This window comes from Stegostoma tigrinum, chromosome 22 (assembly GCF_030684315.1).
Source record: "Stegostoma tigrinum isolate sSteTig4 chromosome 22, sSteTig4.hap1, whole genome shotgun sequence".
NCBI lineage: Eukaryota > Metazoa > Chordata > Chondrichthyes > Orectolobiformes > Stegostomatidae > Stegostoma > Stegostoma tigrinum.
Genome location: NC_081375.1, coordinates 21873401 through 21889790, shown reverse-complemented (window position 1 = coordinate 21889790; position 16390 = coordinate 21873401). Strand labels below are relative to the sequence as shown.

General features: G+C 43.1%; 1 protein-coding gene across 5 annotated transcripts in view; it reads left to right on the top strand.

Annotated features, from left to right (window-relative positions):
* The window catches only part of arsg (arylsulfatase G), a 129661-nt gene that overhangs the window by 50662 nt on the left and 62609 nt on the right, over window positions 1–16390 (top strand). For all 5 annotated transcript variants that reach the window (XM_059653691.1, XM_059653692.1, XM_048555016.2 and 2 more), the window contains exons 8-10: window positions 10646–10726; window positions 13057–13165; window positions 15278–15398. In XM_059653691.1, coding sequence (XP_059509674.1) covers window positions 10646–10726; window positions 13057–13165; window positions 15278–15398 — 311 coding nt within the window. The remainder of the gene's footprint in view (window positions 1–10645; window positions 10727–13056; window positions 13166–15277; window positions 15399–16390) is intronic.

Sequence of the window (16390 nt, the reverse complement as noted above, 5' to 3'; positions counted from 1 at the left end):
ATGGGAACTGCAGATGCTGGAGAATCCAAGACAACAAAATGTGAGGCTGGATAAACACAGCAGGCCAAGCAGCATCCCAGCCTAGGCCCGAAACGTCAGCTTTTGTGCTCCTGGGATGCTGCTTGGCCTGCTGTGTTCATCCAGCCTCACATTTTGTTGTCTCAGAAATACTTAGCAGGTCTGATAGCATCTGTGGAGAGAGAATAAGAGTTAATGGTTCAGGATAATGAGCTTGCACCAGGGTCATTTTTTAAATTTAATCTTGACATGAATCCTGGAGCTGAATAACTACAGCCATTTTTGTAATTAGGCAATGATGATTTTTTTTAAAAGTAGAAACACTCTTGGTGCTTTTCAGCTGTTGGATACTTTAATATTGCAATTAAATTGAACATGTTTCCAATACCAGGCTCAGTTTCTACTACAAAATAAAATGACTTCTCATGGAAATATTATCTGAAATTCAGAAAGGAATTCCAAAAGTCCAGTGAATTGCAGAACCAGCTTATGGATTGAGATAAGACCACAAAAAATAAATTTCATCCAATAGCTGAATAATAAACTAGGTCATGGCCCATCGCTTGGATACTAATTTCTCAAAAGTCTATACTGGTAGGCTATCCATGAATGCTCCTACAACGAATGGTGTCCTATTTAAGTGGAAAAAAAAACAGAATTTATGCTTACCTAAAGGAGATTAAAGTCAGATCTTGATAACTACAGATCAACAGCCCTACTGTCAGTTGTGTCAAAGCTCATGGACCTTGTCGTGGACAAGAATCTGTTGCAACATCCCATTCACAATAACCACTGTTTGTTCATTAATTTACCTTCCAAGTCAACTACTTTACTACTTGTGTTCTATTTCTTCAGTCCAAATACAAATAATGTTTATCATTATCCAACACCAAATCGGAACAGTGCCTCTCAATAATCTCACAGCCTTGATGGTCTTCACTTTTCGGCCTTGTTTATGTCCTGTGTTTGGTCCATGGCTGTTTAGTTAATTTGCTGACCAAAATGAAGGGGATAGCCCAACTTCATCAAGTTGGCTAATTAGAGTTATTGAGTCACTGTGGCACAGAATGAGACCATTCAGCCAATTAAGTATGTGATGGCTCTCTATAGAATAGCCCAATGGGCCTTATTCCCCTCACACTATTCATTTATCCCTGAAAGTTCATTATTCTCAGATACCCATCAGTTTTCTTTTAGAAATCATTGAAAGGCAGATTATTATCTGAATGGTGATAGATTGGGAATGGAGGAGATGCAGCAAGACCTGGGTGTCATTGTACACCAGCCACTGAAAGTAAGTATACAGGCACAGCAAGCAGTGAAGAGGGTAATTGGTATGATGACCTTCAAAGCTGGATGATTTGAAAACAGGAGCAGGGATGTCATGCTGCAGTTGTACAGGGCCTTGGTGAGACCATACCTAGAGTATTGTGTGTACTTTTGGTCTCCTTAACTTTGATGAAGGATGTTCCGGCTATGCAGCAGGTGCAAACTGATTCTGGGGATGACAGGACTGGTACATGAGGAGATACTGAATTGTTTCAGACAGCACAGGGGCAGCACAGTGGCTCAGTGGTTAGCACTGCTGCCTCACAGCACCAGGGCCTGGGTTTGATCCTACTCTCGGGCGACTGTCTGTGTGGAGTTTGCACATTTTCCCTGTGTCTGCGTGGGTTTCCCTGGAGTGCTCCGGTTGCTTCCCGCTGCCTAAAAATATCCTGGCTAGGTGGATTAAACGTGCTAAATTGCCTGTAGTGTTCAGAGATGTGTAGATTAAGTGAGCTAAAGGGGGACGGGTCTGGATGGGATGTTGTGAGAGTCATTATGAACTTGTTGAGCTGAAGGGCCTGTTTCCACACAGTAGGAAGTCTAAGTCAGGCCAGAGTCTAAGTCAAATATACACTGGAGTTGAGAAGAATTAGGGAGGTCATTATAGAAACGTATAAAATTCTAACAGGACTAGACAGGGTAAAGGCAGGAAGGATGTTCCCAGTGACTGGGCGGTCAGAATCAAGTGACATTGTCTAAGGATATGGAATAGGCCTGAGATGAGAATTTCTTTCACCTAGAGTGGTGAGCTTGTAGAATTCTCTGCCACAGAAAGCAGTTGAAGCCAAAATATTGAGTGTTTTCAAGAGGAGTTAGATAAAATTCTTGGAAATAAAGGAATCAAAGGGTCAGGGGAAAAGGTGGGAATAAGATACAGAGTTAGATGATCAGCCATGATAATATAGAATAGTGGAGCAGGCTTGTAGGGCTGAATGGCCTAATGCTGGTCCTGTTTTCTGTGTTTCTATTCATCATCTGGGTTTCCACCACCATCATAGACAATAAGTTCCAAGTCATTCCACTTGCTGTGTAAAAAAAAGTTCTTCATCAAATCCTGTTGCCCCTCTTCCTCAAAACCTTAAAGCTCCAGCCCCTTTACTGTCAAATGATGGGAACAGCTTTTGTTTTTCTATCTTGTCTAAACTTATCATGATCATTTACATTCCTGCCAAATCTCCCACAGTCTCCTCTGCTCCGAAGAAAACAACCCCTTCCTTTCCAAACTAACCTAAAAACTCTTGGGGCTATTTACTAAATTTCCTCTGCACTCTTACAACCAATAGGCTTCCGTCTTTCAATCTTCTCCATTTGACAATTATTTTATGTTCTTCTTACACAAGGCTGCACTTCTCTATAATATTAATGCACTTACCAAATGATTGTTGTATCAGTAAGGAACCAATTATATCATTTTTTGAGTGAAAGTAGATGCAATTTTACCATTGAAAAATAATAAAGATGCAACATCAAGCATACATTGATACAATACAAATTTAAAAGATCATAATGTCTAGTATGACAAACAGATGAAAGGAAGAGACATTTTACAGTCCTTAGGGTGTCCTTGAGGCATGTATTCTTAGCCAGAGACCACGGTTGTTTAATTTGATGTCTTGTATAATCAACAGAAGGAAATGCTTCAGTTGTATGTCAGGTTCTCTTTGTTCTGATGTTCCTTTTAACCAGCTTTATCACCAGGCAGATTTCCTTCTTGGGAGGCTGAGCAAGAACACTTTCTACACCTTGATCTGGCCCTGCCAAAAGCAGCTACCTGAAATGTAGCTGGTTTGTGATATCTAACATCCGAGTTAATTAGTTCCAAGCTTGTTAATTCCAGCCAATGCCTTTCATCCCCAAAATGTGAAACTTCTCATACAAGTGTGAATCGAACCACAAAATGAGGAGCTATTCATGGTTGACAAAATGGACTAGTTGCAGCATCTTTTGACACAAAGATTGATTTCGGTTCAGGAGATTTAATTTACTCTATGTTAGTTTCACAAAGCTTGGCTAATCTCTGTGGTCAGCAGATTTCTGTGGCCGCAGTGTTTTTCCTTTATAAATCTATTTCAGGTCCTGAAGGTACAGGGTTTAGAATCAGATGATGAAATTGGAAAAATCAATGATCTAATTTTTTTCATTATTGTGCCAATGCACTCAGGGAGCCTCACTTCATTTCTAAAGTGTAGGTTTCAATACCATGGCTATGGCCTGTCAAATCAGACACATATAAGTCATAACTAATTAAACAACAAGCATGGGAAAAGGTCAGGTCACTATTTTTGTCAATTCTAAAACTTTCTATTTATTGATAAAAAAGATACATTTTGTCAAAACTCACATTTATCAAGATATGCATGAGAAAACCAATGTAAATGGGGGAATTGTGCTTCATTCCGTGTGAACAGAACATGCTGATTGGTTGGAAAGTGGAATCCATTTGGCAGGAGCATTGCCATGAAGAATTCACTAGTCAGATAATTTCTGACAGTTAACTGCCAAGTTTTGTTTAAATTTAAACCAGGCATGTGGCTCTAACTAGTCAATGCATTGTCCTTTGGAATGAACCAGAGAGTGTCCATTTCCCCTTTAATAAGTTGAATCTATCTGCAAAGAGCAGCACCTTGGTATTAATATCTTTAGCTTCCAGTGTGCGCAAATGTATTTATGCGAGCATGGTTGATGACATTAAATTGGTTGTCAGCATAATTCTTAGTGCGGTTAGCAAATATTGTTGTGTTCTGAGTTTTGCAAAATGGTTGGTTAAGGTCTGATATAAAAGTCTTTGGGACAAACGACTTACATGCCTAGCATCATACCAACACTGAAGTTCCTAAAACACGTTGCTCATTTGTGCAATAGTATGAACATTTTCTTGGTTTGCCAGCCTCACCTTATTTGTGGAAAATATCACTTGTGTCGTTATGGCACAGTAGCAGCGTGAAATTGCCATTGCCTGTAGCTCAGATTTTTGGCTTTCCTTGATGGACTTGTTGTATAATCAGCCAGCGTGTTCCCTATCACAAACCTGTCTTTACTGATTAATCAGAGATAATGGGAACTGCAGATGCTGGAGAATCCAAGACAACAAAATGTGAGGCTGGATGAACTCAGCAGGCCAAGCAGCATCTCAGGAGCACAAAAGCTGACGTTTCGGGCCAAGACCCTTCATCAGAGAGGGGGATGGGGTGAGGGTTCTAGAATAAATAGGGAGAGAGGGGGAGGCGGACCGAAGATGGAGAGAAAAGAAGATAGGTGGAGAGAGTATAGGTGGGGAGGTAGGGAGGGGATAGATCAGTCCAGGGAAGACAGACAGGTCAAGGAGGTGGGATGAGGTTAGTAGGTAGATGGGGGTGCGGCTTGGGGTGGGAGGAAGGGATGGGTGAGAGGAAGAACAGGTTAGGGAGGCGGAGACAGGTTGGACTGGTTTTGGGATGCAGTGGGTGGAGTGGAGGAGCTGGGCTGGTTGTGTGGTGCAGTGGGGGGAGGGGATGAACTGGGCTGGTTGAGGGATGCAGTTGGGGAAGGGGAGATTTTGAAACTGGTGAAGTCCACATTGATACCATTAGGCTGCAGGGTTTCCCAGGCGGAATATGAGTTGCTGTTCCTGCAACCTTCGGGTGGCATCATTGTGGCAATGCAGGAGGCCCATGATGTACATGTCATCTAAAGAATGGGAGGGGGCGTGGAAATAGTTTGCGACTGGGAGGTGCAGTAGTTTGTTGCGAACTGAGCGGAGGTGTTCTGCAAAGCAGTCTCCAAGCCTCCGCTTGGTTTCCCCAATGTAGAGGAAGCCACACCGGGTACAGTGGTTGCAGTATACCACATTGGCAGATGTGCAGGTGAACCTCTGCTTAATGTGGAATGTCATCTTGGGGCCTGGGATGGGGGTGAGGGAGGAGGTGTGGGGGCACGTGTAGCATTTCCTGCGGTTGCAGGGGAAGGTGCCGGGTGTTTTGGGGTTGGAGGGCAGTGTGGAGCGAATAAGGGAGTCACGGAGAGAGTGGTCTCTCCGGAAAGCAGACAGGGGTGGGGATGGAAAAATGTCTTGGGTGGTGGGGTCGGATTGTAGATGGCGGAAGTGTCGGAGGATGATGCGTTGTATCCGGAGGTTGGTGGGGTGGTGTGTGAGAACGAGGGGGATCCTCTCTGGGCGGTTGTGGCGGGGGCGGGGTGTGAGAGACGTGTTGCAGGAAATACGGGAGACGCGGTCGAGGGCGTTCTCGATCACTGTGGGGGGAAAGTTGCGGTCCTTGAAGAATTTGGACATCTGGGATGTGCGGGAGTGGAATGTCTTGTCGCGGGAGCAGATGCGGCGGAGGCGGAGGAATTGGGAATAGGGGATGGAATTTTTGCAGGAGGGTGGTTGGGAGGAGGTGTATTCTAGGTAGCTGTGGGAGTTGGTGGGCTTGAAATGGACATCGGTTACAAGCTGGTTACCTGAGATGGAGACTGAGAGGTCCAGGAAGTTAAGGGATGTGCTGGAGATGGCCCAGGTGAACTGAAGGTTGGGGTGGAAGGTGTTGGTGAAGTGGATGAACTACTCGAGCTCCTCTGGGGAGCAAGAGGCGGCGCCGATACAGTCATCAATGTAACGGAGGAAGAGGTGGGGTTTGGGGCCTGTGTGGGTGCGGAAGAGGGACTGTTCCACGTAACCTACAAAGAGGCAGGCATTGCTGGAGCCCATGCGGGTGCCCATGGCCACCCCCTTAGTCCAAACCCCACCTCTTCCTCCGTTACATTGATGACTGTATCGGCGCCGCCTCTTGCTCCCCAGAGGAGCTCGAGCAGTTCATCCACTTCACCAACACCTTCCACCCCAACCTTCAGTTCACCTGGGCCATCTCCAGCACATCCCTCACCTTCCTGGACCTCTCAATCTCCATCTCAGGCAACCAGCTTGTAACCGATGTCCATTTCAAGCCCACCGACTCCCACAGCTACCTAGAATACACCTCCTCCCACCCACCCTCCTGCAAAAATTCCATCCCCTATTCCCAATTCCTCCGCATCTGCTCCCGCGACAAGACATTCCACTCCCGCACATCCCAGATGTCCAAATTCTTCAAGGACCGCAACTTTCCCCCCACAGTGATCGAGAACGCCCTCGACCGCGTCTCCCGTATTTCCCACAACACGTCTCTCACACCCCGCCCCCGCCACAACCGCCCCAAGAGGACCCCCCTCGTTCTCACACACCACCCCACCAACCTCCGGATACAACGCATCATCCTCCGACACTTCCGCCATCTACAATCCGACCCCACCACCCAAGACATTTTTCCATCCCCACCCGTGTCTGCTTTCTGGAGAGACCACTCTCTCCGTGACTCCCTTATTCGCTCCACACTGCCCTCCAACCCCACCACACCCGGCGCCTTCCCCTGCAACCGCAGGAAATGCTACACGTGCCCCCACACCTCCCCCCTCACCCCTATCCCAGGCCCCAAGATGACATTCCACATTAAGCAGAGGTTCACCTGCACATCTGCCAATGTGGTATACTGCATCCACTGTACCCGGTGTGGCTTCCTCTACATTGGGGAAACCAAGCGGAGGCTTGGAGACCGCTTTGCAGAACACCTCAGCTCAGTTCGCAACAAACTACTGCACATCCCAGTCGCAAACCATTTCCACTCCCCCTCCCATTCTTTAGATGACATGTACATCATGGGCCTCCTGCAGTGCCACAATGATGCCACCCGAAGGTTGCAGGAACAGCAACTCATATTCCGCCTGGGAACCCTGCAGCCTAATGGTATCAATGTGGACTTCACCAGTTTCAAAATCTCCCCTTCCCCAACTGCATCCCTCAACCAGCCCAGTTCGTCCCCTCCCCCCACTGCACCACACAACCAGCCCAGCTCCTCCACTCCACCCACTGCATCCCAAAACCAGTCCAACCTGTCTCCGCCTCCCTAACCTGTTCTTCCTCTCACCCATCCCTTCCTCCCACCCCAAGCCGCACCCCCATCTACCTACTCACCTCATCCCACCTCCTTGACCTGTCTGTCTTCCCTGGACTGACCTATCCCCTCCCTACCTCTCCACCTATACTCTCTCCACCTATCTTCTTTTCTCTCCATCTTCGGTCCGCCTCCCCCTCTCTCCCGATTTATTCTAGAACCCTCAACCCATCCCCCTCTCTGATGAAGGGTCTTGGCCCGAAACGTCAGCTTTTGTGCTCCTGAGATGCTGCTTGGTTTACTTATTAATGCTCATTTTTGCATACCTACAGTCCTGTGTACTATAGGATTGGCCTTTTTAGGTAACCCCAAACAAAGGCCCCAAGCTATTTGCTCACCATGCAAAATGATGCTGGAATAAGCTGTATTGAAGCTTTTCTGCAGAACAGTGACAGCACAGTATATTAAACTCAGGACTGAACTCAAAGCCATCAACTTTCAGTCCTGAGAAACACCCAAATCCAACTCAGATTACCCTTTTCTCATGAATATAAAACACATTTTCACCCTTACATTGATATTCTTGTGAATATCCTAATGAGTGCATGATATAAAGCTTCCAAAGAATTTTTACAGCAATGAGGCAGTGTGCCTTAATGATTACCACCAGGAGGCTCTGACATTATCATTATGAGGTGCTTCAAGAAGTTAGCCATGGCACACATCAACTCCAGTCTCTTAGACTGTCTTGATCCACTGCAATTCACCTACCAAGACAACAGATCCACAGTAGACACCATCTCCCTGTCCCTACACTCATCACTGGAACATCTGGGTCACAAGGACACCTATGTCAGACTCCTATTTATTGATTTTTAACTCTGCCTTCAACACCATAATTTCCAACCAAGCTCATCTCCAAACACCGAGGCCTAGGACTCTGCTCTCTCCTCTTCAAATGGATCCTCAAATTCCTGACCCCACAGACCCCAATCAGTAAGAGTAGATGACAAAACCTCCTCCATGATAATCCTCAACACTGGTTTCCTGCAAGGCTGCATACTCAGCCCCTTCCGATACTCCCTATACACTTCTGACTGTGTGGCCAAATTCTGCTCCAACTCCGTTTACAAGTTTTCTGGTGACACCAACATTCTGGGCCAGATCTTAAACAGTGGCAAAACAGAGTACAGGAAAGAGACAGAGAGCTTATCGACATGGTGTAAAGATGCCAATCTCTCCATCAATGCCAGCAAAATGAAGGAGTTGATCGTCACCTTCAGGAAGCAGAGTGGAGGACACCACCTGTCTGTATCAGTGAACTGAGATTCAAGTTCCTAGGACCAAATATCATCAACAATCTGTCCTGGTCCATCCATGTTGACACTATGGTCAAGAAAACACACCAAGCCCCTATTTCCTCAGAAGGCCAAGGAAATTTGGCGTGTCCGCAATGACTCTTATCAATTTTTATAGATGTGTGAAAGAAAACATCCTGTCTGGATGCATCACAGCTTGGTATGGCAACTGCCTGGCCCAAAACCACAAAAAATTACAAAGAGTTGTGAACGCAGCCCAGTCCATCATGCAAACCAACCTTCCATCCATTGACTCCATCTATATTTCCTGCTGCCCTAAGAAAGCAGCCAATATAATCAAAGACCCCTCTCACCCCAGGTGTACTCTCTTCCACCTTCTTCCGTAGAGTAAAATATACAAAAGTTTGAAAACACACAAGGTCAAAAATCATATGACACCAGATTATAGTCAAGGGTCATAGAACTGATGTGGACGTGTTGAACAAACCTAAGATGGCTGTTGGTTCAATACATTAGCATCAGTTCTATGACCCTTTGAACTTTTGCTTATAAATTCTGTGTCTGATGCCACCTTTCCCACTGACACCTGAAGAAGAAGTAAGACTGAAAGCTTGCATCTTCAAATAAACCTGTTGGACTATAACCTGGTCGTGTGATTTCTGACCTTTTCCACCCCAGACCAACACCAGCACTTCCAGATCATGCAAACACGTAAACACATACTGAAAGATTCAAGAACAGCCTTTTCCCTGCTGTTATCAGACTTCTAAACTGAGCTCTCATACATTAAAGTTGATCCTTCTCTGCACCTTCTCTGTAGCTACAACACTATTCTGCATTCTGTACTTCTACCCTAATGCACTTAGGTAAGGTATAATTTCCTTGGATAGCATGCAAACCAATGCTGTTCACTGTATCTTGGTACACATGACAATAATAAATCAAATCAAGTCAAATCAATCAAAACATTTTGAATTTACAAATTTTTCTTTCTTGATTCTACTTTATTTTTCTTTGTACCTCCTTGTCTAATGTACTTCGCTTTACACAGTGGAGATGGGAGCAGGTGGACCTGTGGTTGACATGCCACTGATGAGACAACCCTCTCATCTTTCGGTTCACCTGCTTGTTTCCTGCTTAAGGGTATTCTGTAAAATTCAGCCAATGAACTGGAAGCTTTACTTGTCAACAAACTATCTAATTGTCCATGGTGCAGTTCTTTAGAACAGAATGCCATGCCAATCAATGTACTGCACCATACATTTCAAACATATAATGTTGAGCTGAACTTTGAAATTTGTGAAGTTGTGAAAATGTTGGCTTTACCTAATCTGTGAATTCACATAATAACTGTTACAGCCTTTCTGAATGACAATCTAGTTATGGTGAAGCAGATGCTGCCTTTAACTTTAATGAACAGTGTTTATGTTACTTCTGTTGCATACACTTCTGGCAGTCATTTAGCCTGTTCATCACTAAAACTTCATTATCTACACAGAATTTAAACCAGAATATGAGAACAGATTTACGAGCGAATTCAAATGGAATTTTTTTAAGATGCAGAAAACATTCAGATTCTGTATCACAGTTACTACACTATGATCCAACGCTCCTATTCCATTTCAAGATTTGAAAAACTGATCAGGTATTCCTATCCTGTTTATACCAACAGGCAGCTCCATCTAAGGTCTTACTTCTTATTTTTAAATTCTGAGTCAGATTATCATTAAAACTGCATTGTGGATGAACAGTGGCAGTGGCTGGTGAAGGAAAAAAATCACATAAAATCCCAGCAAATGTCCACACTAGTGTGTACCTAAATCCACACCAGAATGTGATTCTAAAAAGGCTATTTCTCCAGCCTCCCTCTGTGTTTTCTATTGAAGGCCTGATTACAATTGGAAACTGACTATATGAAAAGCCACAGACAGTAGTTTGTGTCCGACCACTGCGTAACAATATCCAGTGTTTGTACCTGAGTCAACTTTAATATAAATACCATTTGAGGCTGAACATTTTGAATTTTACAGTCGTCTACTTCAAGGCCACTTCTTAAATCTGTTTCCCATACAGGTGATAATGGTCCGTGGACTGAGAAGTGTGAATTTGCTGGAAGTGCAGGCCCATTTGTGGGAGCATGGCAAACCAACAAAGGTAATAACTAGATAAACAGTTAACACAAGGGGAAACTGTAATTCATAAAGGTGGGGTACAGTTTTGTGAAATGTCATATTATTTTAATGTTAGTTCGGAAATATACCCACATTTGAACATGTTAGGATGTGAGTTTTGAGAAGATTTGTAGCTCAGGTTGAGGTTCTGGATGTGAGTTTGCTCGCTGAGCTGGACGGTTAGTTTTCAGACGTTTCATCGCCATTCTAGGTAACATCATCAGTGAGCCTCTGACGAAACACTGATGTTATGTCCCGCTTTCTATTTATCTGGTTAGGTTTTCTTGGGTTGGTGATGTCATTTCCTGCACTGGTGATGTCATTTCCAGTTCTTTTTCTCAGGGGATGGTAGATTGATTTGGAGCCAATGTCTTTGTTGATGGACTTCCGGTTGGAATGCCATGCTTCTAGGAATTCTCATGCGTGTCTTTGTTTGGCTTGTCCTAGGACGGATGTGTTGTCCCAATCAAAGTGGTGTCCTTCCTCATCTGTATGTAAGGATACGAGTTAGGATGTGTTTTTGTTGTTTCTTGGGGCAGGATTTTGCAGTGGGTTTTTGGGATCACCTTAAATGGAGGTTAAAAGGTTTCAACATGTAAAGGAACTTTCAGTCTTGCCTGATGTTCCCAAATTGTCCAAGTAGTATCAAGAAGGTAGATTTGTTGTCAGATTAAAGATGGCAAACGAGCCATCAAAACTGAAGGCCCAGCAGGAAGCCCAGCTATATCACAATGCCTTTCTAAACAAGTGAGAGAAAGGACTTCTGTGATGGAGGAGTTGTGCTTCAAACTTTTTAATATTTAAAATCCACATCCCTTCAGCAGCTGGAGCACCAATGTGTAAGTGGGCAGGGAAGGCCTTAACTCCTGCATGTTAAGCACTTGCCTACAGTCTGCTGCTAGCAGGCTCCCTAAAGGTTCCCTGTTCTGTACCAGTTATGGGAGACAAAGGCTGACTGGCAAGGATTCCATTCTTGTTGGTTTTTACATGTTATCCAACACAACAACAACAAAAGTCGCAGGACATACTTGAATTTTGCAATGTCTTCAAACTTTTATACCTTAAAATTAAAGCTGTGTATGCTGATGTCTAATGTTTATCAACTCAATCTTTCCGTTGAATGATATTATTTTGGAAAAATATACTTTATTCAGAAATTATCCATAAGTACTTCACAAAACAGTTTAAGTCAGATATTACAGAAAGTACAGTTAGAATGTCATATTTTGATCTGAGCATTACCCTCACAGGTGCCTCCATCCAGATGCAAAATTGGAACATTTTCGAAATATGACAATAAACTTTTACATTGCAGTACAAGCTGCGAGTGGTTCTACAAGTTAACACACACTCAGGATATTATGGTCAAAAGGCCTTAAATGATGCACATGCACTAAGATCCACTGCTCATTGGTCGTGGCTGCCCTGAATTTTAGTGTGTCCCTCAGTCCTGAACCTTCAAATGTGCCAGTTTGCAACAGTTAGTTACAGTTAAATCTATGCTCTGGATGATCAACATGTTTCAAGCAGCCTAAAGGGCATCTTTCACTGAGTTGAAAGTTTTCCAGGTGCACTTGATGCTTGTCTTTGAGCATGTGCCAAGTAACAGCCTGTATCACAAAGCTGCTCAGGATGAACCTCAACAAAAACCACTGCATCTTCGTCCTGACCTTCTTTGCAAAAGCACATTCAAGATCAAGATTTGCAACCACCTCTTCACCACCACAGCCGTCTTGAGGGCAGCTTGTGGTGGCATAGGGAGACTAGATCTCCCTGAAAGATTTGATGGTTAGTGCACTAGCGACTTTGACAGTTTGTTGGGGGAACCATCCAACAGGATTGACCCTCTCCATTCCTCACAGGGCCTCTAGAATGTTATGTGTTGACCACTGCCTGATGAACTTGTGGTCAAAGGTGTCAGACCTGTGCCTTGCACAGCAACACTGACAGCACCTCACACCTGATGTCTTGGCATTACACTTCTCTGAAGTTTAAGGGCGATAAGATTACAGATAATTTACAACTTGCTGTTACCTCTCAATGTTTACAGTGCCAGGAGAAGTTTAGGTACAACAGTGTCAATTTCATAACTTTGGTAACTGTAAGGACCACTCACAGTCAAGCTGGTGGGTATACCTGGTGGGTAACTAAGCCATACTCATCAGTAAGGTTGTAGCCCAGATTGTACAGTTGCCTGGAAAGTAGCCATTTTCAGGAAAAGAATATCAATTCTGGTAAATCTAATTTGTAGAAACATATTATTGGTGCACTGACCATAATAATGTTTAATGCAATTTTATAAATTTTGTTTAGATGGAAGTTCAGCAAAAAAGACAACATGGGAAGGTGGCCATCGAGTGCCAGCAATAGCATATTGGCCAGGAAAGATCCCAGCTAATAGTACCAGTGGCTCACTGCTTAGGTAAAGACAAGGAAACATTTTCATTTCTACAGTAGAACTTAAGAACAAGATATTTTATAACAGCAACTTGTATTAACATGTATCAAGTTTAGATTAACAAATTGTCCCAGCATGTTTCACAGGATCATTGCAAAACAATCTTTGAGTCACTTAAAGCAATATAAGGGCAGATGTACAAAGCCTTGTTTGAAATGTTGGGATCAAAGTGGGAAAGCAAGGCTTAAGGAAGTAATTTCACAGTTTAGGAACCATATTAATATAAGATATGGTCAGCATGATGGAGCTATTGAAATCAGCAGGCTCATAAAGCCAGAATTAGGTGTATCAACTGCTCTGAAAGTTGTGGGACTGAAGGACATTTCAGAAGCAGGGAGAGGCCAGGCTTCTGAGGATTCGAAACAGAGGACATATTTAAAATTAAGGCACTGCATAAACAACAGTCAGTGCAGGTCAACAAGTATACGGCTAATGGGTGAACAGGATTTGGGTGCAAGTTAGGGAATCGTTGCCAAGTTTAGAATGAGCTCAGGTTTTCAGATGATAGAAAGTGGGCTGCCAGGCAGGAGTGCATTGTAAAAGTCAGGTCTATGTGTAAAAAAGAAGTGAATGAAAGTTTTAAAGGCAGATGGGTTGAGCTCAAGGTGGATTTGGATGATGTTATTGAGATGGAAATAGACATTGTGATTGCGTACAGATCTGGTGTGGAGCTTATTTTAGTGTCACACGTTAACAGTTTGGTTAAACATCAGACAGTTGCGAAGGAAAGAGTTGAAGTCAGTAGCAAAAGAATGGAATTTGTAGTTGGAACAAAAAATATGGGCTTCATTTCCTCTGATGTTTAATTGAAAGAAATTTCTACTGATCTTGTACTGGACGCTGGACAAACAGTCTGATAATTTTGTGACAGCAGAGGAGTCAAGAGGGATGTTGTAAGGTAGTGTTAGATGTTACCTTCTTACATTTGAAAACTTAAGGTTATGTTTACAAAATTGTAAAAACTGATCTGACCAAAATTGAAGGTTGCCCGTAAGGCATGTAGTTTGGTGCACTTGCACTTACTGGTGGAAGCCACATGCATCAGTATACAGAGATAACAAGGTGTATAGCTGGATGAACACAGCAGGCCAAGCAGCATCAGAGGAGCAGGAAGGCTGATGTTTCGGGCCTAGACCCTTGGTCTTGGACCCTAGGCCCGAAACGTCAGCCTTCCTGCACCTCTGATGCTGCTTGGCCTGCTGTGTTCATCCAGCTGTACACCTTGTTACCTCAGATTCTCCAGCATCTGCAGTTCCTACTATCTCTGTATCAGTGTACAGCCCTGTTCTTTGCACTTGGTTCAATTGGTGAAAAGGCTACACCCATCTTCTAGTACCTTGACAAACAGTCAATCTGCCTGGTTTAAATTTAAATAAAGCTTGGCAGTCATCCAAAGTGCTTTCAACATGGTGATCTCATAATCGTCTTCTTTGGCCTGGTAAATGATCTCTGAACCTAGATACAGAAAGGAATTCATTTAACTTAATATTGTATTTGAATGATCCACAAATTTACTCCATAGTTTGTATGTAATGTGGTTTGATTAGTCAGTCTGCACCTCATTGCCTAACCTTGCCTACAGACAATAACTACTGAAACAAGATAATGAAAGGTGCTAGCCTCATTGAACCTTATTGCAGCAAGATCCACTGGTCTCAGGAGAAAGCTTTCAAAGCAAACCAGAGTAAATATTTGCTTGTAATTGCCACTGAATTTCTGTTTAGTTTTTGTAGCCCTTGACGTCAGAATTCTCTGAAATTTTAACTTTTTTTTAAACAGTTATATTTACACGTTCAATCCAGATTCATTCATTCAGTAAGATATGGAAGCATGGCCCTTTTATCTCTTGGACATGTTCAAATATAGTCATGATTACAGATGTAGTTAAATATACAAGCTTACCAAACAAAATAGAAAAGAAATCTGAGCATGCTGACTGCTTATCAATAGAAGGTTCCTGAACATTAGGGTCTTACAACTAGCAAAGATATGTTTTCCAAAGTCAGGATTATAAAGCCCTTTGTGGTATGCAAATTTAAAATGTCTCAACCTAAATATGTATATATTTGATTGCAGTGCTTTGGATATATTTTCTACTCTGATTTCACTGGCAAATACAAGCCTGCCTCCAAACAGACGCTATGATAGTTTGGATATAACAGAAGTGCTATTTGGCCAGTCAGACTATGGTCATAAGGTAATGTTCATTCTTTTAATATAATTCAAATAAAGAGCTTTTTAAAATATATGAGCACATCGTTGACAACTTTAAAAGAAATTGATTACTTTTATTATCATTTTGCAGTAGAGGCATTGCCATGGAGAATGAAGCATTTAGTGATAATTGACAGTTAACTGCCAGGCTTTGTTTAGATATTAAACCAGCATGTTGGCTCTAGTCAGGGCATTGCACTGTGAAATGAACCAGCTGTCACCTGTATTGTTGAGTTGAAACAAATGCAGTGCATGCACATGCTTCTGTCTGCAAATGTCAGAACCTTGTGTATTAATATACTCAGCTTTCAGTACATGCAAATGCACTATTCTTTGATCTCAGCTGACAGTACAATTCATTTCACATGCAGCATTATCCAGCACTCATTGTGCAATTCAGTATCACATTTAATACTAGACACTGTGTGTTGCGTTTTCCAAGTGTGGGCAGGTTCGGTACAGTCTGTGTATTGCTTGTTGTGAACAGCCAAAGAGGTATGCTGTTTGATACAATCTGCCAGTCTTTGGATGCGTGGCCACTGTACTTGGCACCATACTGTTACTGAAATTGATGCACCACATTATTCATTTGTGTGGTAGAATGTCTTTTTGGCTTGACAACACCATCCTGTTAGTGGCAAGCACCGCTTGTGCTGCGACTGTACAGTAAAAGTGTGAAACAGCTAGCTTTACTTCTTGCACAAACTTTGGAGATACTGTACCCTTTCACAGTGATATGACATAGATTGGGCACTTTTTCAGGACTAAGAGTGACCACCTTAGGCACTGTCATGAGTTTGTGTGATATGCATCAACAAATAGACTGATCAGGATAGACATTATGTTGCAGTATGACTGGGATGCAACCTATTTGTAACCCCAGATCTAGACTACCCAACTAGGGGAAACATCTTAACCTGCATCTTCTCCTCTATCCTGTAAGTATTTTGTAAGTTTCAGTGAGACCACCTATCA